At 31.8% G+C, this 21,532-nt stretch overlaps 5 protein-coding genes across 11 annotated transcripts; 3 read left to right on the top strand and 2 right to left on the bottom strand.

Moving 5' to 3' along the window:
* Positions 1-288: 288 nt before the first annotated feature.
* Positions 289-8,111, bottom strand: LOC114872131 (ral GTPase-activating protein subunit beta). 6 transcript variants are annotated; one of them, XM_029178971.2, is made up of 24 exons: positions 7,645-8,111; positions 7,147-7,567; positions 6,973-6,999; positions 6,651-6,865; positions 6,380-6,563; positions 6,047-6,307; positions 5,675-5,881; positions 5,392-5,496; positions 5,178-5,318; positions 4,867-5,105; positions 4,566-4,796; positions 4,333-4,486; positions 4,170-4,277; positions 3,624-3,725; positions 3,239-3,379; positions 3,134-3,148; positions 2,902-3,062; positions 2,654-2,827; positions 2,172-2,581; positions 1,685-2,096; positions 1,297-1,609; positions 875-1,138; positions 556-805; positions 289-493 (listed from the first exon to the last, which is right to left on the bottom strand). In XM_029178971.2, exons 1-24 carry the CDS (start codon positions 7,678-7,680, stop codon positions 367-369), a joined length of 4,698 nt encoding a protein of 1,565 aa, XP_029034804.2. In that variant the 5' UTR covers positions 7,681-8,111; the 3' UTR covers positions 289-366. The 6 variants fall into 6 exon arrangements, with proteins under 6 accessions (XP_029034804.2, XP_029034814.2, XP_029034824.2 ...); XM_029178981.2 differs by having other exon boundaries at positions 5,675-5,866; XM_029178991.2 differs by lacking the exon at positions 3,134-3,148.
* Positions 8,112-8,499: 388 nt separating this feature from the next.
* LOC114872173 (protein wings apart-like) lies at positions 8,500-14,152 on the top strand. Of its 2 annotated transcripts, XM_029179076.2 has the most exons (12): positions 8,500-8,744; positions 8,823-9,193; positions 9,447-11,104; positions 11,188-11,436; positions 11,520-11,768; positions 11,838-12,062; positions 12,150-12,372; positions 12,466-12,681; positions 12,761-12,940; positions 13,011-13,099; positions 13,180-13,281; positions 13,367-14,152. In XM_029179076.2, exons 2-12 carry the CDS (start codon positions 9,010-9,012, stop codon positions 13,514-13,516), a joined length of 3,525 nt encoding a protein of 1,174 aa, XP_029034909.2. In that variant the 5' UTR covers positions 8,500-8,744; positions 8,823-9,009; the 3' UTR covers positions 13,517-14,152. The 2 variants fall into 2 exon arrangements, with proteins under 2 accessions (XP_029034909.2, XP_029034918.2); XM_029179085.2 differs by having other exon boundaries at positions 8,500-9,193.
* Positions 14,153-15,537: 1,385 nt separating this feature from the next.
* On the top strand, positions 15,538-17,748 carry LOC114870951 (28S ribosomal protein S31, mitochondrial). Its single transcript, XM_029176261.2, has 5 exons — positions 15,538-15,740; positions 15,847-16,058; positions 16,118-16,244; positions 16,347-17,392; positions 17,467-17,748. The coding sequence occupies exons 1-5, from the start codon at positions 15,715-15,717 to the stop codon at positions 17,697-17,699; spliced, it is 1,644 nt and encodes a 547-aa protein (XP_029032094.2). The 5' UTR covers positions 15,538-15,714; the 3' UTR covers positions 17,700-17,748.
* Positions 17,749-17,841: 93 nt separating this feature from the next.
* On the top strand, positions 17,842-19,264 carry LOC114870967 (exosome complex component RRP41). The gene is made up of 3 exons (XM_029176303.2): positions 17,842-18,367; positions 18,447-18,749; positions 18,838-19,264. The coding sequence occupies exons 1-3, from the start codon at positions 18,194-18,196 to the stop codon at positions 19,180-19,182; spliced, it is 822 nt and encodes a 273-aa protein (XP_029032136.1). The 5' UTR covers positions 17,842-18,193; the 3' UTR covers positions 19,183-19,264.
* Positions 19,265-19,274: 10 nt separating this feature from the next.
* On the bottom strand, positions 19,275-21,487 carry LOC114870957 (trifunctional enzyme subunit beta, mitochondrial). Its single transcript, XM_029176274.2, has 7 exons — positions 21,337-21,487; positions 20,924-21,089; positions 20,466-20,841; positions 20,210-20,384; positions 19,869-20,149; positions 19,469-19,774; positions 19,275-19,399 (listed from the first exon to the last, which is right to left on the bottom strand). Exons 1-7 carry the CDS (start codon positions 21,389-21,391, stop codon positions 19,355-19,357), a joined length of 1,404 nt encoding a protein of 467 aa, XP_029032107.1. The 5' UTR covers positions 21,392-21,487; the 3' UTR covers positions 19,275-19,354.
* Positions 21,488-21,532: the final 45 nt, after the last annotated feature.

Raw genomic sequence — 21,532 nt, 5'->3', positions numbered from 1 at the left:
TTAAAGGACATGTTATGTAAATATACTGATAGAGATAAAATAAAGAGGAAAGAAGAAGAATGATGTCTTATATAATTACATTGTATTGTATTAGCCCATTCTTCTTAGCACAGTTATTTTCTTTCACAGTGATAAGTTTCTTTGTTCAATAAACTGATGTATACTTTAAATAATTTCAAACAATGTTTGAGTATAATTTACACTTTTGATTGTTAATAATATTTTGTCATTATATATTGATATTCACATTACACTTATTAAAATTTTATTTAAAGTATTATATATTATCTATTTAAATTACAAAATATGAAAATATTAAATATAATATATGCAACTTAACATATCATTTATTTAATTTTAATTGTGCTAAACTTGATAAGTTTGTGTGCTACTAAATAATAGTGTTAATAATTCTGGATCAGTTAAATTTTTTCTATATTTCTGTACCATTTCTTGAATTTTTAACCGTCTACGAACATGTGGTGGATGATAACTGCAAAATATTAAATGTTATATACATCAATGTTATTCAAATATAATTATAGCCTTATGTACCTGTCATTATCAAGTCGTTTTCTACGTCCCATATTCAATGCTGTTTGTCTGACAAGTGTTCCCAATACCCGTCTCGACACGACCATACCATCAATTAAAGGAGTGGCTAAATTAATTCTAGAAACTGGACCTTGTAATCTGACTCTCATTAATCCACTACTAAGTGCTTGAATGAAAATTACTTGAACATCTGATGCTTGTATTACTCTAGATTGTTCAAGGCCAGTGTAGGTACAAGGGAGAAGATCACCTATACGTAAAATATGATTTCAAAATTCTTAATAATTTAACTGTAAAAATATTATTATAGTTGAAATACCAATTGGAAATTGAGCATAATCTTCTAAGCTTTCTAGCCAAACAACCATAATTTTGATATCGGTTTGTACAGGTAAAACTTGTTTGGTTGCTCTTCTTGGTTTAACTGGATCTGCACTAGAAGAATTAGATGGATTAGATCCTGTTAAACTGGGTGGTTGCTTTTCTAAATCAAGCGACATCGCTCGTGAATTTTGTACTGTGTTCTGCCCCGTTCCACAATTTCGGGAGCTAGTACTTTCACTGATGCTTCTTTCGAACCAAACTGCAATTATTAATTATTGTGCAATTAACTTACATAATATGAAATCATATCTTTCAAATGTGTAATAATGCCCGATTAGTCAGAGGTAAGATGGCTAGCGAGATTTCACAGTGCTTAACCGGGCATCATTGCAAATATATATTCTACTTAAGTCATACCTTGATTAGTACTAATATCGCTACCAAAACTTGTTTCTTCTAAAGAGTCTGAATTCAGCATATTGTTTGATTGAGTTGGTACTACAAAAGCGATTTCGGAGCTAACATCTGCCCAATAAAGTACGTGAGTATCTCCATTATAAAGTGCCCCACCATGATCAGAATGAGCTGGTTGTGGAACATTTAACTGTGGTGTCACCCTCCATGAAGTGGAAACATGACCAGTCCAGCCTGCATGTGCTGATACAGAAACAGGCCATCCAAGAGAATTTAAAAATTCCAAAAAATTGGTTGACACATTCGCTTCATGTAACTGCAAACATAAAAATCCTTTATATAAATAGAAACTTATAAGAACAAAACACTCTAAAATTTAAAAAATAATTACCACATTAGATAATACTTCTGTAGAGCTTTTTTGACCAGCTTTCACATAAAAGATATATACAGTGTCACATGTTCTTGGACTAATATTATCTAAAGTTTCTAAATCTAAAGAAAATCCTGGAATGGTAGGATCCAAGGCTGTAAGACTACCATTTCTGGACTCATCATTTTCTTTGGGTTCCATATTTAGAAAACCAAAATGACTTAAAAAAAGACGAGCTGTTTGAAATTCGTGACATATTTGAGGTGGTACACATTCGTCCGGTTTTTCATCTGAAACTTTATCATATCCATCACAATATTTCGTTTCAATATTCATTTGACGTTCCAATAACTGTGATAAAATTTGATGTTCACTTCTTATCACGTCATTATCATTCATGACTGCCTCAAGACTCGGTATAGATTCATCCCTAATAAAAACATATGACCAATCAATTTAGCTTCTTAAGCATAAATGCAAATTATTCTGATATAATACAACATACACTTTACAATGAGGAATTCGGTCCACATTATCAGGAAAGAATCTAGGTTTGTAATCTGTACGTGGTGCAGCTTCTGCTAACGGCAGTGGTCGACCTGGATTTGTATTAACACTTCTTATACTAGATCTGTGCCTTGGTAAATGTCGAAGTTGTAATGTCCATGCATTTCTACCAAATGGACCGCGTATTAATACTGTTACAGTAGGTTGTGGGTCTTGATCGTTTCCAAGAGGCTCTTCTAATAAAGCTAAAATAGTAGCATTCTCGGCAACGAAATAACGAAATCTTTCAACTGCCGCTTGACGGGGCACTCGACCACCAGTCCAACTATTGCAATGACGAAGAAGCGACACTTCATCTAATAATGATGACAATGATTGTGCTCCACATGCACTGGGAAAATAACCAACCTATAAATTTATTTAAAATAATTGTTTTAAACATTACTTCATATTTTTTTAATTACAAACATTCATAAATACTTGTTCTAGAATGACTGTAAGAAGTGCATCAGCAGCATCTCTAACACGCATAGATGCTGGTTTTAATTCTTTCTCATCTTTCATTTTAATAGGTTCACCAGGTTTGCCTACACTTTTGGTTCCTGACACACCAAGTTCAACTACTTCTAAAACTGTAGTTAAACAATCCTTGTCCTAGAAAAATAATCTTAAGAATGAGTTTATTATAAATACAATAATTGCTAAGTAAATGCAAAGGAAATAATAACTTGTAGTAATTGAGGATGAGCAGTTAACCAAATTGTTAAGCAACTAAAGGCAGCAACAATGGAGGAATGGAGATCTTTCGAATGAGCCGGCGGCGGACGCCAACACTGATATGCAATATAATCACACAACCATTTTACGGCACGTTTACATTCTAGGGCATCTGTAATTATACAAAAATTTATAATTTCACAATTACATTTTAAATTATAAAATAATACGGTATAGTTTAACCTGTTAGTTTCCTTGCTGCATGTGGAGTGTTCAACATTTTATAAATCCATGCACTTTATATATCAAAAAAACAATTATTATAGTTTAACAAATGTTATGTTTTACCTGTTTCACGAATACGTGTTCTTGCTAATCCTGATAATATTTCAAGAGCTGCTAAAGAAATATTCAGATCTGTTTTCCATGACGATATTAATCTGTGGCAAACTAAGTATGTTGCTCTTACAAAAAGAGCATGAGCTGAATCTGTAACAATAATCCAAATTTTTTAGCGATTAAAACTATATGAAATCGATTAATGTTTAAATTTGCAACTACAAACATACATTTAATCTTTTAAAACGCAAGCTTTTGCATAATCTTATTCAGAAAAAAGCTCTAATGTATAACAGAAATATAAAACTAAAAAAAAACATGATACACTCCACAATATTTTTTATATGTATGATAATTAAAAAATAGAAATAATATAAAAAATACTTGTATTTACCAAATGCAACACATTCCTCTTGAAGAGTTGTAATATCAGAGGTTTCGCCGAGTGAGCGTTGGTCACTGGATATACTTATTTGACTGGCTGAATCGCTGGTGACTATCAAGCGATGATGAAATGGTATAATGATGAATGTACAACAAAAAACAACTTACAATAATAACAATGAATGATCTTTTACAGAAGCACGCATAAAGCAAATACAATGATAGGTAATATTAAGCAGTATTGCATAATCAGGCTGAATTACTCAATTTTAATGTACAAACAAATTCATAAATATTTTAATAAGTTGCCAATCCAAATAATAAAATATTAATTTCAGTTATTATTTATAAAATGATGCAATTAATACTTTTCAATTTTAGAATAAAGGGTGGACATTTTTCAAAATATTTAAAACAGTGCATTCAATATCGATGTATACAAGTTAACACGTTCCCTGCCACTGTATTCTATTCTTATTATTCAAAAGTTGAACACGCTATATCGCGTGTGGCAGTGAAAGTATTAATGTTATTTAAATAATATATTATAACAAACCTGAGGACAATAAGTTAACAGCAGAATCATGTGCCATAGTATCAGGTTGTGTAACTTGTTCAACTTCTTCTGCTGCTGCAGAATCTTGTACACTTAATAAAAGGGCTCCTAAAATAAAAATTACAAATTATAACGGTTCTAGTATATTTAATCTTAGACTTACCTAATAACATATGAGTATTCTGAGGATCAGTTTCAACTTGTAATGCATTTATAAGCAAATTCATAAGTCTTGATTTTAGTTGTGCAAATGTTACATGATTCTTTTCCGTGATTACCGAATTTGCAAATGTTGGAAGTTCTTTTATAGTAAGATTCTGCAAATAGAAGTTGTAGAAATTATTTTATGAATTATATGCATATATTACATAATAATTATTAAGTAATGTTAATTACTTGGAAGTGTAAAGGTAATGCTAGCATTGATATTAATAAATGTATGGAGGCTCTTCGCAAATCTGGTTTTGATACCACGTTAGATTTCAGTTTTAAATCTTTTTCTGGAAGTACAGTTTCAAGTGCCGAAATCATTGCTGGTACCAGTACTTGTACGCCATTTAAATCTAAACGAAATAAATCTGCAGAATTTAAAATAATGCTTGATAATGTTTCGCCACATTCCCGAGACTGTAAAAAAAATAAGTACAGATATTTTTATAGATAATACATTTGTAAAAGTTTAAAAATAACTTATTACTTCATCAACTTTAAGACCATGATTCATTGCTTGATAAAATCTAGCTAGATAGACAGGGAAAATCTCTTCGCCAGTTTTTTTAGCACAGAAAATTCTACATAATGCACCTAAAGCTTCTGCTCTTCCAGCTTCGTAACGATCTATACAAAGAGCTGGTGGTACATCGTTAACATTTTCTTGTAATGAACTAGGACCGTCAACAAGTACGGAAGACGGGCGTTTCGTTGCACCTGACGGTTCTGTTTATGAATGAAATAATGATTATCAAGTATCACTTAGTTACGTGCAACGTCATATAAAGTAATACTGACGAGGCAAATTTTGTGACCATCCATCAGTACCTATAAATGCAGCCTCAAATAACCATTCTCCAAAAAGATGCAATATACTATTACATTTTGGACGTCCTGGAGCTAAAGGAGGTCTAATATCTTGAACTAGAGAGGTCATAGCTACGAACATAATGATCTTATTAAGTATAAAGCATATTATTTTGTTGAATAAAAAGAACTTATAAAATATTACATGTGGTACTCGAAGCTGATGATGGTCCTGAATTAGACATTAACATAGGTGGTGTACTTGAAACACGACTCGTTGTTAAACCAATTAAGGAAGCTTTCGGAATTCCTATAATAAATATTCAATTACATTAGTTTAAAAGTATAACATTACGTACAACACTGCCGTGAAAATGATAAAATGGTATATTTCTTTATAATAAGAAGAGAATAAGCTTGAAGAGATATATACAGATTCAAAAATGTAAAGTTACATAGAAAAACACCAGAAGATAAGTGCTGAATACCCTTAGTTACTGCAGAAGGTGTAACACTGAAACTTTTGGCAAGTCTGCGCTGTGTTGGAGGTGTAGGAGAAGGTTGTGTCAGATCCTTATTACTTGTTTTATCCCACCCCATACCTCCACTTCCAGTGCTAGCAGATCCAGATGTGATTGTAGATACACAACACTCTTCCCAGCAACATGCCTGTGAAACTCCTAAAACATTTGTGACTGCGTGCAACCATCACCAAAAAGCAAGTTAAAAAGTCTATATACTATTTTAAATATTTCAAAGTCGAGAAAGTGCAAAGAATAGGGCCACTTTTTTGCTGTAAAATTACTGTACACTTTATATTTTTTAACTTTTGTGAGTAAGTTTATTTATTGTACACTTACCAAGAAAAGCGTCAATCTGTCCAGCTATACCTTTTATGGCTTTCAAAAATATCTGTGGTAAGCTTTGCAAACATGGATGTTGACATGGATCTATTACATTTGGGCTAGCAATAGCATATTGTAAAAATGCTTGTGTCTGTGAAATAACAGCAGGTCTGCATAAATCAACTGGATCGCCTATAGTTCGTAAAAGTCTGTACCAAGCTTGTGCTACTGCTTCATCTGACATTGTAGGTGGTACAAGTTGAGAATCTTCTTCGCCTAAATACATCGTTATATATTATAAACTGTTAATATGAAAAACAATACATATTACGAATAAAAAAAACTAACTTATTTTTAGTTCTGGAAACATTGGGCCATACATAATTTGCAAAAGTCTTGCTGTAAGAGCAAGACAGACACGATTCCATTGTTCTACTAATGCTAATCTGTGTCTCCAACGCAAACAAGACTCCCTTAATGTGCGCCATAATGGTGGTGAAGGAAAATTACGTTCACACGCGACCAACCATACCTAACAATATTTTTATTTAATTAATAACTGAAAAGGATTTACTAATGAATAATTTATTTAATTATATTGTTTACATAAATATAATACCTCTAATAATACACCTAGAACTCTTTCACACAATTGCTCTCCAGCATCTTCCCTTGTTGCTGGTGGAGCTAACAGTGCATCATTAATACCAATAAGAAATAGTAACAAGCTTTCCCAAGTTTCCCTTTCTAAGGTAGCAGGGCCTCTTGCAATTTGCTGTAATGTTCTAAGCACTCTATGGCATAAAACAGCTTGTCTATTAATTGTATCTGTCCCTGTAAATAAAATTTAATATTGCATAATCACTAATTATAAACTTACATTTTATCTTAAAACATAAATCTTCTAAATATGTATAAAAACATTTATAATTACAAATTACCTAGATCCTGATATAAAAATGGCCAAACTATGAAAGGAAAGATAATGATAAATTGTTAGATGAAAATATATGTAACATGTAACCCTTAAAATTATATTAATACTGAATGTTTTTTAAACTGTTACTAAAGTTATTAATATTATATACAAAGGAGGGAGGAAGTCAGAATCTTACCTTCTCCTTTTCGTGGAACAAATAAATTATGAAAATGACTTATTATTTTCCTTGCATAAAAATTAGGATCATCTATAATTGGTTTGGGTACACAAATCTTTGGTGTGGAATATAATGCAGATAACCATTCACAATATACATTAACACAATCTCTGACAGTATCATGTTCAGCTAGCGGTAATGATAATCCAAAACATATCACTTCCATACACCATTGTACTTCTTTATCTGTACATAATGGACTTGGCTCAGCTGCTTGTGTAATACCAAGATTTGCAGCAAGTTGACGTACAATAGACAATGCAACTTCTTTTCCTGCTCCAGGTGAAAATTTCTCTAGCACACTTTGGCTTTCTTCTGAGCCTTGCTGAATTAAAACACTTAGAGAAGCCCATTCGGAATACATTCCTCCTTGGGAATCCTAAAATTAATTATTATTAAATATAAAATATAAGTCAAGATATTAAAACAAAAAAATATTGTATTGTGGTAATTTACCTTAAGATTAACTCTGTTAAACACGCCTAAATTCATAGATTACTATCCACTTTAATGTTTTACAATTGAGAATTATATTAGGCAAAGAAAAATTAAAATCTTAACTATGTTCGTTTAACCTCAATTATAATAAAAAATATTTTGTTTTATGTAGTATATGTAAAAAGAAAATAATTCATTACAAAATTATGTATAAGTTTGGAAACAACCATTGTCAACTGTATACAAATACATAAGAGTTCAGAATGTCATCTGACAGTTGGGTCCACTTCTACATACACAATAAGTATACTTGACACGACTTTTTTAGTTATTTTACAATAATACTTTGCAGGTCCTATAGCATTTCCTTTTCCTCATGAAAATATCCCCACCTATTAGGAATTTATTGAAAATGTACGGAGTTATAAATCATGGCATTCACTTCATTATTTACTAATAAGGTATATATTGTATGTATTACATACATATGTACTATAGATCTATGTATATGGAGAGAATAATGTTTTTTATAAAAATTTAGTTTACTAAAATTATTATTATACAGAATAAATATTTTAAAGAAATAAATTTCTTTCTTAATTAAGTAAAATAGACTATAAGTGCAGAAATGTAAGAAACAGTAATATTAGTAAAGAAAAACGGATAAAATGGTTTCATATATATGATTGTGTAGGTATCATAGGAACCGCAGGTTTTTAAAATCTAAATAAAGCTTGAAACAAAGAATACATATTTTTATTCATGCTATAAAATCAATTTTGATTGGATGATTTTCTACCGGTAAGGTAGGTAAAAGGTAAAAGATAACTCTTTAGCTCTACCTACTGGGTAGGACAGCAAGTGTTACAATCTTGTGTATTGTATTACTCGTTTTTTTGTGTATGGTATGTATCTAAATCTTGAAACGAAAAACATCGACAGATGGCTCAAGATCATGTTATGATTAATATTTCTGGTTGAATTTACGTAAATGTATAAAAAAAATACAATAATTAAAGTTAAGTGTATATACAGCATTGAGAATAATTAATACATGAACACTATTTCCGAATATGAATTGAATTTGAAGTTACACTTTCGTATATTTGTGCATTGGGGTAAATAGCAAATGAAACATGGCGTTTGTTTCTTTCATATGTTCCGAAGATATTGCTTCTTGATTTTTTTCTTTCAAGTTTTCAATTATCGACGAGAATAACGTTTCCGATGCACTGAAGTTTCTTTCTGTTACAACACTTGATCTCAAGTGTACAAACAATCAATGGTTATTTACCATTTACTTAAGTTTCAAAAATGAAAAAATATATTGTTATTTGTGTCTTTTGAGATGTGGAACATTTTTCAAATACAAAAGAATACAACATGACGTCCCGCAGTTACACAAAATCTTACAGCCGTAAGGTCAGTAGTATGACACCTGGGAGTATTCAATTTGATAAGCTTTTTAGGGAAAATAGCAATCGACCTTCTGCTGCTAAATCAGCAGGTACTGTTGGAAAATGGGGTATAACATCATTTACATCTATCAGGAGCACCAATATCAATGGTATGTATATCTTCTTGTCTTAAAAATTAAATTCTTCATTCATTATAAATTTGTGTATTTTATTTACAGACACTTAATACATGTTTAATATTTATTAGTGAGAATATTTAATAAAATAAGATTTGCTATATTTTATATATTTTGTTCAAAGCCATATGAAAAATATATATATATATATATATATAATATATGATTTACTAATAATAATTTATATGCCTTTATTAAGTTACAAGTAACATAATTTTATTTTTAGGAAGAAGAGATGATATCCATAATACATTTGGTGCAAAGAGAATAAAACTTGACTATGGAAATCAAAATACTCGTGTAAATTCTGGGAAAGATCCATTTTCATTTGAAACAGACCCTGACAATAAATCAGATGTTGCACCACCAGTTAATAAACCTAAGAAATTTTTTAAAAGTAGAAATGTTCCACCTACAGTAGAAGAATCTCGCCAGGATGTGGCTATATATAGACAAGTACCTGATTCACACTATGGTAAAGCACGTACCCAAAAAAATTGTCCACAGCCACCAGCAAAACAAACCTTAACAAAAGTATCAAGTATTCCACCTAAGAAAGTAGCTGATACTTTAGATGGAACTAATAATGATCCTCCCAGTAGAGAAGAAGGAAAACCACCAATTGTATTAAGAATATGTAAAGGTACAGCACGACTAGTCTGTGGAAATGTGCAGAATGCTCAAGAACCTGAGCCTGAAACATACAGAATTTCTACACCACTTATTAGTCCCACTAAAGTAGATATTGAACCGAAAAATTTCAATGTAGATACATTAAAAACTGATCACAAAACGGTTCGTCCGCATGAACCTATTATTTCTACTGTTTCAATACCTTTAGAAAATTCTGAGATGCGTAGAACTACTCGTAGTCGAGCAAAAAATCTGCATTTAGAGTTAACAACCACAACAACAGCGACAACAACAACTTCTGTTATGTCTACGGCATCGGTAACACCTAGTTCACATAGTTCTGGTCTTTCTTTAACTCTTAGAAAATCTGTTACTGATTCTAATAATACACTAATATCTCATTATGATATTGTTAAGACTGATTGTAGTTCAACGTATTCTTGTAAGCCAACAATTGAACCATTAATTGGCCGTGATCAACCACTGCCAACTACAACTCAAGAATTAATCGACATATTATCAAGCGATTCTGATCCTATGCAAACAAGGCCAATAATGATAAATGCTTCAGAGACTGAAGAAAATGCAGAGGCTGTTCAAAGTGAAGTTCAGCATTGTTCAATAGATATTCCAACAAATGAAGTAGTTCCTAAACCTACTTCAGAACCAGAACAAGAGCCAGAACATGAAGCAGAACCTGAACCAGAACCAGAACCAGAATTAGAACCTGATACTGAAACAGAAGTAGAACAACCAACTCGTACTAGTGATAATGACACAGCTACAGCAAAAACTTTAGTTGATCAAGATTGGTTTTCTGGGAGTGATGACAGTGAAGGTGTCAATGGTAATGCAGAAAGTGATGTGGCATTACATGTAACAAGTACAGTCGCAGAATCACAGTCATTAAATGCTCCCTGTACTACTGTACAGAAACCTGCTACTAAGAAAGGTAGCATCTTTAAAAGCCGTTCAACAGGTGCAACCAATGGAAACAAAAGACGAGCATTGTACAAACACAAGTGGTGTGATAGTGATAAAGAATCTAATACTACAGATACTACTAATACTGGTAATAGCACACCAACTATTGCTTCAGGATCCCATGGTGGTACAGGACCTGTTGCCTATGGAGAAGAATTTGATGCCTCAAAACTTACAAGAGTGGTAACATATCCTGAAGTTGATGCAGACTTTGCAGACGAATCTGATGTTGTAACAAGTGTTCGTTGTGGCAAGAAGGTTAAGGGTGTATGTATATTAAATAAAAAAATAATAATATTTTTTGCAATTTTTTATAACTTGCAGGATTACAAATAATATTTATTTTTCAGTTTTACACTGTAGTGAAAAATGTAAAGAAGGCACATCAAATTCAAGAGAGTGGGGAATTTCAAGAGTTTAATGACGACGTTGAATATATATTAGACACTTTAAGAGAAAATAATCCCAATGCTACTCGTTGCCTTTCCGCTATACGATTAGCAAGTAAATGTATGGCACCTGCATTTCGTATGCATGTACGTGCTCATGGAACTGTTGCTAAATTCTTCAAAGCTCTTCATGATGCAACTAAAGATCAGGTACAAATCTTTTGTACATAAAATATGATGTATATAAATTTTATCAATTTTGATGAGTTACAATAAAATGTATCCCTTTACAGAGTCTTGCTTTATGTACAGCAACAGTAATGTTCGTATTAAGTCAAGATCGTTTGGCTATGGATTTAGATCGTGATTGTTTGGAATTAATGTTAAGTTTATTAGAATCTGATGCAAGTCACAAAGATGCACTTGATGATTGTGGCCTTAGCAGGGCAGAACTCTTAAAAAATAAAGAGAAAGTACGTCAGTTGTGTGCTGATATTCAAGCTCAAGGGCATGCAAAACATTTAAATCTTGATAATATAACTGTAAGTGGGTTATTAATAATTATAAAGAAAGAAAGATGCATAAAAATAAAATAAGTTATTCCCAACTAGGTTGGTCAGCTTGCTATGGAGACGCTTCTTAGTCTTACATCAAAACGTGCTGGTGAATGGTTCAAAGAAGAACTTAGAGAACTGGGAGGCTTGGAACATATTGTAAAAACAATCCGAGATTGTCATCGTCATATTAATACCCAAGATATTACAAGATCTGGTTGGACAGATCCATTATTAGATAAATTACGTAAAGTTGATAGATGTTTGCGTGTATTAGAAAATGTAAGATCAATAGGATTTCGTATAATAATACATACATATAACGTAAGTAACAAACAATTTATCTTTTACTGAAACATATTATTTCAGGTTACTGATATGAACGAAGAAAATCAAGTATATTTATTAAAATATGAAAATGGAATTTTAGTCAGCACTTTAGCAAATTTGTATCATCTCTGTGGACAAGAAATTCCTATTTACCCTACTATAGATTCAAGTGATAAAACTTCTACTGGTGCTGTTATTAGAGAATGTCTGTTTGCTATTATAAAAGTTCTTATTAATCTCACGCATCGATTTAATAGACAATGTAAGATTCTATTATATATTATATTTACATATTAATTTTAATGCACATATAATCTTTATAATGCGCAAAAACGATTTTTGGTCAACTTTTTAGCTTTCGGAAGCAAATCATTAGGCTCGCAACCAGGTGTCTTAGATTGTAGTTTATATCTTTTGTTGCGTGTCCCAGAATCTCTTCCTGAAGAAAAACGTTTTGATATGATGATGTTAGCTTTGATTCTGCTGATAAATTTAGTAGAGCAATGTGACGATAATAAACAGCTTCTTATCGAATCAAAAGCTCCCCCCTCAACAGAAGATATTTTTGATGGTAAATATACATTACACGTATTATAATGCAACGATGGCCTGAATTTAATGTATTATAAAATAACTTTTGTATAAAACAGCTGAGCAAAGTGGAGTGGAATGTTTGATTGATCTATTTTATAAACAAGAAGAATTAGCTCGTGCCGAAGAGCAGAAAACAGATGCTATTTTAGATGGTAAAAAAGACTCTGAACAAACAGAAACTGTATCAACAACAACTAAATCTCAAGAAGAGTTTATTGAAGAAACTGTTACAAAATGTTTGTATATTTGATTTAAAATGTTATCAAATTTTATAAAACGTAATTTCATAAATAATTTGTATTATAGTGTTACAAAAAGCGGGACGTCATATGGAACATACTTTAATAGGAGCATATGTAGTGCTTTTACTTGGTTACTTAATAATGGATAATAAGGTAACGAATTTTAAACGCTGCAATATAGAAGAAACATAATCAGTACAATATACATGTGTTTTAACTGTATCTATTTTTAGGACTATGAATCATTGGTACGTAGTAGACTTCCAGATAACAATTTTACTACCATGGTATCTGTACTTCAGAAATTTTTCAATTTCATGAATTTAACTGCGTCGGTAAGTATCTTTTATTTTTACGTAACAACTTAATTAAATGTTTGTATATTCGATTGTTTATAAACATGTATGTAATTTGTTATAGAATGAAGTAAGCAGCTGTGGGATTGCTGCTACTGAAAAGGTGATCAAGTTCCTAAAGATATCAGATGCCAGAATTGACGACGAGAAAAATGAATTACCGCTATCAGCGTTAGAAGATTCAAATATGATGCTCCATTTATCTTCATCTTGATTGATATATTCACACATTTGATATTTTTTATTACCCTGGCATGCAAAAAGAGCCAAAGTTATATGTGTCCAACGAAAGAAATTTTATCTATTACAGAACGAATGGTTCTGTTTCATATTGACCATATATTTTGATATATATTTATTCATTTACATAATTTATTGCTGTACCTTTCATTAAATTTACTTACTTTTCCCACTTGCAGTAACACATTAGATATTAAGCATAAATTAATTAGTCATGCAAAAATTTATTACAATAAAAACCGCGCCTTGTAATTACGCGTATGGTTCAATTAAGTTTATTGATAACATGTATGTAATAATATTATTTTAGTTGCTTTGCCAATCATCAATGACTATTCAAAAAAAAGTTTTGACTGTCAAGAAGAATAACAAAATGTAAACTTCTTGCCAGGTTATCATTTGTTTGCTGTATAATAATGCATAAATTTTAAGTTCCACTGTTTGGAAATTTCACTTTGTATTTTAAGTTTTAATAAGCGATTGGCGGTGTTGGGGTTTATTATAACCCGTTAAACTTTGAGAAAGCATTATTATGTAAGTTTATTTTAATATTAAAATTATACTATAAGCCTTGTAAATGTAAATTTATAAATTATAATTGTATCTTAAATTTACAGTTTCAAATTATTAAATCCTTTTAATAATGCGGAAACATGTATGTGAGTGACGCTGAGACGTTGTACGCATGCTCGAAAACAAGGCAGAAAAATGTTGTACATATGTGTACTCTTACAATGATAGTGCCACAGTATCGATCGAGCATCAAATTTTTGTTAAAAATTCAAAGTAAAGATTATTTGCGTTAACTTTAAGACGTTCGTTGAATGATGACCACTTGATTATTGCTAGTGTCGGTCGTTGTGGGGTTTTAGTCAATAGGAATCTGACACTCCCTCGCCGCCCTGCCCAGGGACGGTGGTGGGTCTTATGCAAAATTTTCCCACGTTAAAAAAAAAAATCCGTTACATCTCTGCTTTCCTTACATTCCTGCATCCCTTACATCTCTGCTTTCCTTACATTCCTGCATCCCTTACATCTCTGCTTTCCTTACATTCCTGCATCCCTTACATCTCTGCAATCCTTACATCCCTGCAATCCTTGCATCCCTTACATCCGTGCATCTCTTTTGTATTCCATTATAGCGCCTCCTGGCGGTAAAAAAAGGGACTAAAGCTTGCAGAAATTTTGGCCCTCTAGCGAGAAAAATTTGAACTAAAATCTCGACGTCGGATCAGCGCCTCCTGACGGTAAAAAAGGGAACTAAAGCTTGCCGGGGTTTTTGGCCCCCTGGCGGGAAAAATTTGAACTAAAATCTCGACGTCGGATCAGCGTCCTCTGGCGGCAAAAAGGGGAACTAAAACTTGCCGAGATTTTGGCCCCCTAGCGGGAAAAATTTGAACTAAAATCTCGACGTCGGATCAGCGCCCTCTTGCGGCAAAAAAGGAACTAAATTTTGCAAAAATTTAAGTTTAAAATTATTTTTCATGAGACTTTACATACCTTTACTTACCTTTACTTACCTTTACTTACCTTTAGTCGAACCAATGGCCATAAGTATTTTATTTATAATATATTTATTATAAGGGTTGAAAGGATACAAGAGATGCAGGGAAAATTCAGGAGTGTAAGGGATACAGAAATATAAAGGGTACAGAGATGTAAGGGATGTCGAGGTATAAGGAATGCCGGCATATACGAGATGCAGAAATATAGGGAATGTAGTGATATAAGGGATACAGGGATGTTAAGGATGCAGACATGTAAGGGATGCAGTGATAAAAGGTTGGACCTCGTGAGGTCCTTAACGACAAAAATATAATAAATAACTGAGAAGGTTGAGCCAAGGCCCATAAGTCATGTCTTAATTCATTAATTCCCCGTGCATAGCACCAGTGACTATTAAATAAAAATTTGTTATAATGTGCAGTATACTATGGTTGTTAGATTAGGTCTCTACATTACCAGTACTTGTTAATATTACCGGTAAATTAGCTGAACTCCGATAAAATACCAATTACCGGGACACCGCATCGATGGTGAAAAACCTTTTGAGTTCAGCTGAGGTGTACGAAATACTGCGAAATAAAGAAGGGTATTCCTTTAATTTCCTGATAATTGCCTATATAATGTAATAGCATCTATAACAGTAGTAATAATAGCAACAACAACAAAATGTTGACTATGCATCTTTTCCCCAGGTAAACTGTAATTTACGTAATATGATAATATTGAAGTATGTAATAACCTATCAGTGGTATACAATGTGTTATAAATTTAGTGAAATAAAAAGATATTTACTTTTAGAAATATCAAAACTCCAATAGCGTTGCCGTTTCAGTGGTTAAATATTACATTCAATATATTAAAGTCAAATTCATCGTCTTCATCGTCGTCATCCGATTCATCCTCAGATTCAGATTCTGACACTGAGTCCTCTAAGAAAAACAAAGTTATTAATAACAAAATCACAGATTACCTGTATGCTGCAGATATAAAAAAGAAACAAAAGCGATTAGGTAAGATCATACTATCACTTAAGATAATTAAATAATAAAATTAAAATTTTTTATCACAGAAGATGAATTAAACAGAGCAGCAAAATCACTTTTAAGCACAGATGCAGAAGAAGATAAAGAGAGAATTGTTTCTAATATATTAAACACTATTTCTTATATAGAACAATACTATCAGTTAAACAAAAGGTCTGTATACAGTTTTTATAAATTGTGTAATATTTATTATTTTCTTTAATTAAATTATACTGGTAATATGTTGATAATAATGTTTTAATATGATATATTTAGTGACAAATCTACAAATAGAACAACACAAACATATCATAGAACAAGTGAACAGAGACAAAGTGCATCATCTGTAATTAGAACATTACTAAATCAGAAGAAGGAAATAAAGAGTACTGAGAATCAGCTTAGACAAAAACCTGAATTGGAAGAAGAACCATCTGTAATTAGAACATTACGAAATCTGCAACAGCAAATAGAGAGTACTAAGAATCAGCTTAGACAAAAACCTGAATTGGAAGAAGAACCATCTGTAATTAGAACATTACGAAATCAGCAACGGCAAATAGAGAGTACTGAGAATCAGCCTAGACGAAAACCTGAATTGGAAGAAGGACCATCTGTAATTAGAACATTACGAAATCAGCAACAGCAAATAGAGAGTACTGAGAATCAGCTTAGACGAAAACCTGAATTGGGAGAAGGACCATCTGTAATTAGAACATTACGAAATCAGCAACAGCAAATAGAGAGTACTAAGAATCAGCTTAGACAAAAACCTGAATTGGAAGAAGAACCATCTGTAATTAGAACATTACGAAATCAGCAACAGCAAATAGAAAGTAGTGAAAATCATCTTAGACGAAAACCTGAATTGGAAGAAGGACCATCTGTAATTAGAACATTACGAAATCAGCAACAGCAAATAGAGAGTACTGAGAATCAGCTTAGACGAAAACCTAAATTGGAAGAAGAACCATCTGTAATTAGAACATTACGAAATCAGCAACAGCGAATAGAGAGTACTGAGAATCAGTTTAGACGAAAACCTGAATTGGAAAAAGAACCATCTGTAATTAGAACATTACAAAGGCAGCAAACAAGCACAAAACATATAGAGGAAGAACAGAGCCAAGAATTGTTTGAGGACATTTTTGTGAATCAATTTACTGAAACCACAGCTGTTGCCGACCTTGAAACGTGGAATAAGTGTGAAGAATTTGAATTGCAGCGTGTAATGAAACAGTTTCCAAAGAATGCATTTGAAGAAATGATAAGATGGACTGAGGAAGGAAAATTGTGGCACTTTCCTATTGACAACGAGCAAGGTACTATATGGAGATTATATTTATGTAAAAATTTCAACATACACTTATTATTATACATTTTTTTTGTAACATAGGCCTGGAAGGAGAGAACGACGTGCATTTCTCAAAACACGTATTTTTGGAACAACATCTAGCTGAATGGTGTCCTACTAAAGGACCAATACGACATTATATGGAATTAGTGTGCATAGGGCTTTCAAAAAATCCATATATGACAGTCAACGAGAAGATAGATCATATAATGTGGTATAAAGAGTACTTCGGAAACAAACAGGATTTATTGAAAAAATTGGGACTTGCAGCATAAAAATTTTTGTAGTGAAAAAGTACGCAATAAAACAGTAAATTTACAGTTATATATTTATATTTAATTCTTAAGAAATGCTTTTTTTACAACTATTTACAACTACAACTATCTTTTTTACAAAGTATCTTTTATATAAATTAGTTTGCAAAACAAAGTGACGAAATGTGATTGCGCCTTTTTGATTTAAATGCGAAGTATGATTGGTTCAACTTTATAAGACTAGACATGTCTTTGATTTCGACGACACGTGTTTACAGGGTCCTAGACACCCTAGGACATTACATTACATTACAAATTGACTTTACTCGGGCTTAGCCCAGAGATGGCGTTCAAAACAGGGTCAGGTCGGTATCTAAAGAGCGCCACATCTATATAAATCAGTGGCACAGTCACGATCCTTTGAGAACAAAGGCATGTCCAATGTCCAGTCTTCTACTATTTGTAGTCACTGGTAAAACACTGTATTTATAAACACATGAAATTTGTAAAGAAAAATGATCGAAACAGAAAATATTGAAGATCAAAATGGATTACGTCCAGATGGTAGACGAGCATTAGAATTAAGACAAATTCGTGTAAAAATGGGAGTTTTTGGTCAAGCTGATGGAAGTGCTTATATCGAACAGGGTAACACAAAAATTTTGGTTACAGTATATGGGCCGCATCAGGTTAATGATTTATCATCTATTATATTTTTAATAATATATGGGAAATAAAGTTTATAATTATAAATTCTGATACATATAGCCACGAGGTTCTACAGGAAGGAATACCGGAAAAGTTACTAAAGGCATAGTAAATTGTCAATATAGTATGGCAGTATTCAGTTTATCTTCTGGAGAACGTAAACGAAAACCACGTGGTGATAGAAAATCCCAAGAAAAATCACTTCAATTAAAACATGCCATGGAAGCAATAATACATTTAGAATTATATCCACGTTCACAAATAGATATTTATGTAGAAGTATTACAAGTTGATGGAAGTGAGTACTGTGCATCTATAAATGCAGCTACACTTGCTTTGATTGATGCTGGAATTCCTATTAAGGTAAAATATGGTAATCTAAAGTAAATTTTTAATCATTTTGATTCAAAGAATATTTTTAGAATTAAATTTGTTGTTTCTTTTTTTACAGAATTATGCTATAGGTTGTACTGTAACATTAACTAATTCTTCATCTTTAGAAAATGAAGATAGTTCATTAGGAACAGGAGTATTAGATGCAAATTATATAGAAGAATGTGCTCCTGGTGTTACATTATCTGTTATTGCTTTACCCCATAGTGATGGTATATCAAGGGATGGTTTAATAGTAGTAGCACAAGGAGCAGGACAAAGGTTGCATTTATCACATTTTGAATCTTTAAAAGATCGTGTGTTATATGGATGTCAGGATATAAAAACTATTTTAGATCAAGCAGTTAGACATTATTTAACAGAGCAGTCTCTCCCTTCACTTTTTCATGCCACACTAGATTAAAAATATCGGTAAAAATTGAACACTAAAGTATCCTAAAATAATATACTTCAATTTTTTTTTTAATAAAGATATACAAAACTTATTAAAATATCTTTCATTATATAACTTAACTATATTTTTTTATATAAATAGTTCTCTTGTTCAATATCTTGTCTTTGTTACTTTTTAAGTTTTAAACTTTAGCTCCAGGGTACCTTTCCATAATCATACCTACACCCTGTAATTTATATACTTGTTAAAATATTTAATGCAACTTAAACAAAAAATACTTTTACAATTCTTTTACCTGACCACCAGCTGCACAAGCTGCAATTAATCCAAATTGTTGATCTTCTCTAATGAGTCGGTTAGCGGTATGAGTAGCTAATCGGACTCCAGTTGCTGCAAATGGATGACCAATTGACAAAGACCCACCCCAGGCATTCCACTTATTAAGATCTGGTATTCCTACTTTTGTAGACCTGCCTAAATAATTTTGTGCGAACGTATCAGAATCTAATGCTTTTAAATTGGCTAAAATTTGTCCAGCAAAAGCTTCATGTATTTCCCATACTCCAATATCCTTTACATTTAATTTAGCTTTTTGTAATACCTGCAATTTATGGAAACATGTATATTAAGATATAAAATAATTAAAACTAATTAAAAACTAAATAAATCAAATTCACACATAACAATTTTATAACCTTTGGTATAGCATACGATGGTCCCAAAAGTAACTGGTCAACAGGATCTTGAGAAACATAAGTAAAATTTTTTAAGTATGCCTTTGGAGTAAGGCCAAGCTGAAGAGCTTTCTCTTCTGTCATTATTAAAGCTGCTGATGCTCCATCAGTTAAGAAAGAAGCATTAGCAGCAGTTACACTTCCATATGGCTTAACAAATGCTGGTTTTAACTTTCCTAGTTGTTCTAATGTAGAAACGCGAATGCCATTATCCTTATCAACAACTTCGGTTATATTTGGTACTAGAAGAAATATTAAAAAGCATCAGTATCGTATCTTCGCTCGATTTTATGTGTCTTTACCTTTATAAGGGACTACATCTGTAAGATACCCTTGTTGCTGTGCTTTTGCAGCTAAAGTGTGTGAACGTAAAGCATATTCATCCTGCTCTCTTCTTGATACTCCAAATGCTGCTGCTAATCTATCACCACTATGCCCCATCGTTTCATTACTAGAAAATTCTGCTACAGCAGGTAACTGTAATTATTAAAATATAGTCAAATGTTATGTATAAATACATATTTACAGGAATTAATTTTGATATAAAAAGAAACATACATCTGGTATAAAATGACTTGGTCTAATACCAGCAAGAAGTGCTAATTTTTGTTTAACTGATTTTGCTTTATTGGCTTGCAACATCAAAGATCTCATACCCCTACTGTGTCTAATTGGTATATCTGACATAAATTCTACTCCACCTGCAACAACTACATCATATACACCCAAAGCAATCAAGCCCATACCAGTTGTAAGAGCTTGATTACTACTGATGCATGCCATAGTTACTGTATGTGCAGGAGTATGATCACTATATCCTGCACCCAAAGCTGCTTCTCTACCAATATTTGAAGTTCTTACTTCTTGCATCACTGTACCATAAACAATATATTCAACTATTTCTCTGGGAAATTTAATTTTTTTTTGCAGAGCCCTTATAATAAAAGATATAAAAGATTAGATTATATAGTATTTAAAATGACAAGAAGAAAATGCAGATATTTAAATTAACTTACACTAGTGAATCTCTAGCAAGGTCATATGCCATTAACTGTTTATAACTTGTACCAGCTTGTAAAAATGGTGTTCTAACACCATCAATGAATACAATATTTTTAGAACCATTATTACTTTTAGTGGCATATGATTTATTTATTATTCTCCAGCAATTTATAGGAGATCCTAATACAAAAAATATACATTAGTACCTACATATAAAATAAATAATACTTTTGATAATATATATATATTATTACATTTATTATATTATATAAACAATTTTTATAACAATTGTTCAATTATTTTCTAATTATAGTTTAATCTACAGTTTTTGATTCTGTACTTTGCTCCCATACTTACAAATACGTATTAGATTGACATTACTTTAAATTCCTATATAATATTTATAGTACAAAATAATTTAGCATACCATACTTAGCAAGTCCTTGCTTCATTATAAGACTATTTTGAATACAAAATATCATTTTTATACTCAATCTGGATTTTTAGATTTCAAACAATTTAGTTAGTCAGTATTTTCCTACTAGTATAAAGATACCCGCAAAAAACGTACGGTGCCCGTGACGTGCACTTTGATTTATACTTTAGCCGAGTTCTCAATATTT

This window comes from Osmia bicornis, chromosome 3 (genome assembly GCF_907164935.1).
Source record: "Osmia bicornis bicornis chromosome 3, iOsmBic2.1, whole genome shotgun sequence".
Classification (NCBI taxonomy): Eukaryota; Metazoa; Arthropoda; class Insecta; order Hymenoptera; family Megachilidae; genus Osmia; species Osmia bicornis.
This window is presented reverse-complemented; position numbering and strand designations above follow the sequence as displayed.

What these genes read in the sequence shown, in the direction of transcription:
- LOC114872131 (XM_029178971.2), bottom strand. Translation starts at nt 7,680, where the DNA reads ATGAATTTAGGCGTGTTTAACAGAGTTAATCTTAAG. An exon ending in TTAACAGAGTTAATCTTAAG is followed by an intron (nt 7,568 to 7,644) that starts GTAAATTACCAC and finishes AATTAATTTTAG; the next exon opens with GATTCCCAAGGAGGAATGTA. An exon ending in GTTTCCAGAACTAAAAATAA is followed by an intron (nt 6,308 to 6,379) that starts GTTAGTTTTTTT and finishes CGATGTATTTAG; the next exon opens with GCGAAGAAGATTCTCAACTT.
- LOC114872173 (XM_029179076.2), top strand. Translation starts at nt 9,010, where the DNA reads ATGACGTCCCGCAGTTACACAAAATCTTACAGCCGTAAGGTCAGTAGT. An exon ending in ATGATGCAACTAAAGATCAG is followed by an intron (nt 11,437 to 11,519) that starts GTACAAATCTTT and finishes ATCCCTTTACAG; the next exon opens with AGTCTTGCTTTATGTACAGC. An exon ending in TCATGAATTTAACTGCGTCG is followed by an intron (nt 13,282 to 13,366) that starts GTAAGTATCTTT and finishes AATTTGTTATAG; the next exon opens with AATGAAGTAAGCAGCTGTGG.
- LOC114870951 (XM_029176261.2), top strand. Translation starts at nt 15,715, where the DNA reads ATGTTGACTATGCATCTTTTCCCCAG. An exon ending in ACTATGCATCTTTTCCCCAG is followed by an intron (nt 15,741 to 15,846) that starts GTAAACTGTAAT and finishes ATTTACTTTTAG; the next exon opens with AAATATCAAAACTCCAATAG. An exon ending in TCCTATTGACAACGAGCAAG is followed by an intron (nt 17,393 to 17,466) that starts GTACTATATGGA and finishes TTTGTAACATAG; the next exon opens with GCCTGGAAGGAGAGAACGAC.
- LOC114870967 (XM_029176303.2), top strand. Translation starts at nt 18,194, where the DNA reads ATGATCGAAACAGAAAATATTGAAGATCAAAATGGATTACGTCCAGAT. An exon ending in CAGTATATGGGCCGCATCAG is followed by an intron (nt 18,368 to 18,446) that starts GTTAATGATTTA and finishes TGATACATATAG; the next exon opens with CCACGAGGTTCTACAGGAAG. An exon ending in ATGCTGGAATTCCTATTAAG is followed by an intron (nt 18,750 to 18,837) that starts GTAAAATATGGT and finishes CTTTTTTTACAG; the next exon opens with AATTATGCTATAGGTTGTAC.
- LOC114870957 (XM_029176274.2), bottom strand. Translation starts at nt 21,391, where the DNA reads ATGATATTTTGTATTCAAAATAGTCTTATAATGAAGCAAGGACTTGCT. An exon ending in CTTGCTAGAGATTCACTAGT is followed by an intron (nt 20,842 to 20,923) that starts GTAAGTTAATTT and finishes TTTTATTATAAG; the next exon opens with GGCTCTGCAAAAAAAAATTA. An exon ending in CATCGTATGCTATACCAAAG is followed by an intron (nt 19,775 to 19,868) that starts GTTATAAAATTG and finishes CATAAATTGCAG; the next exon opens with GTATTACAAAAAGCTAAATT.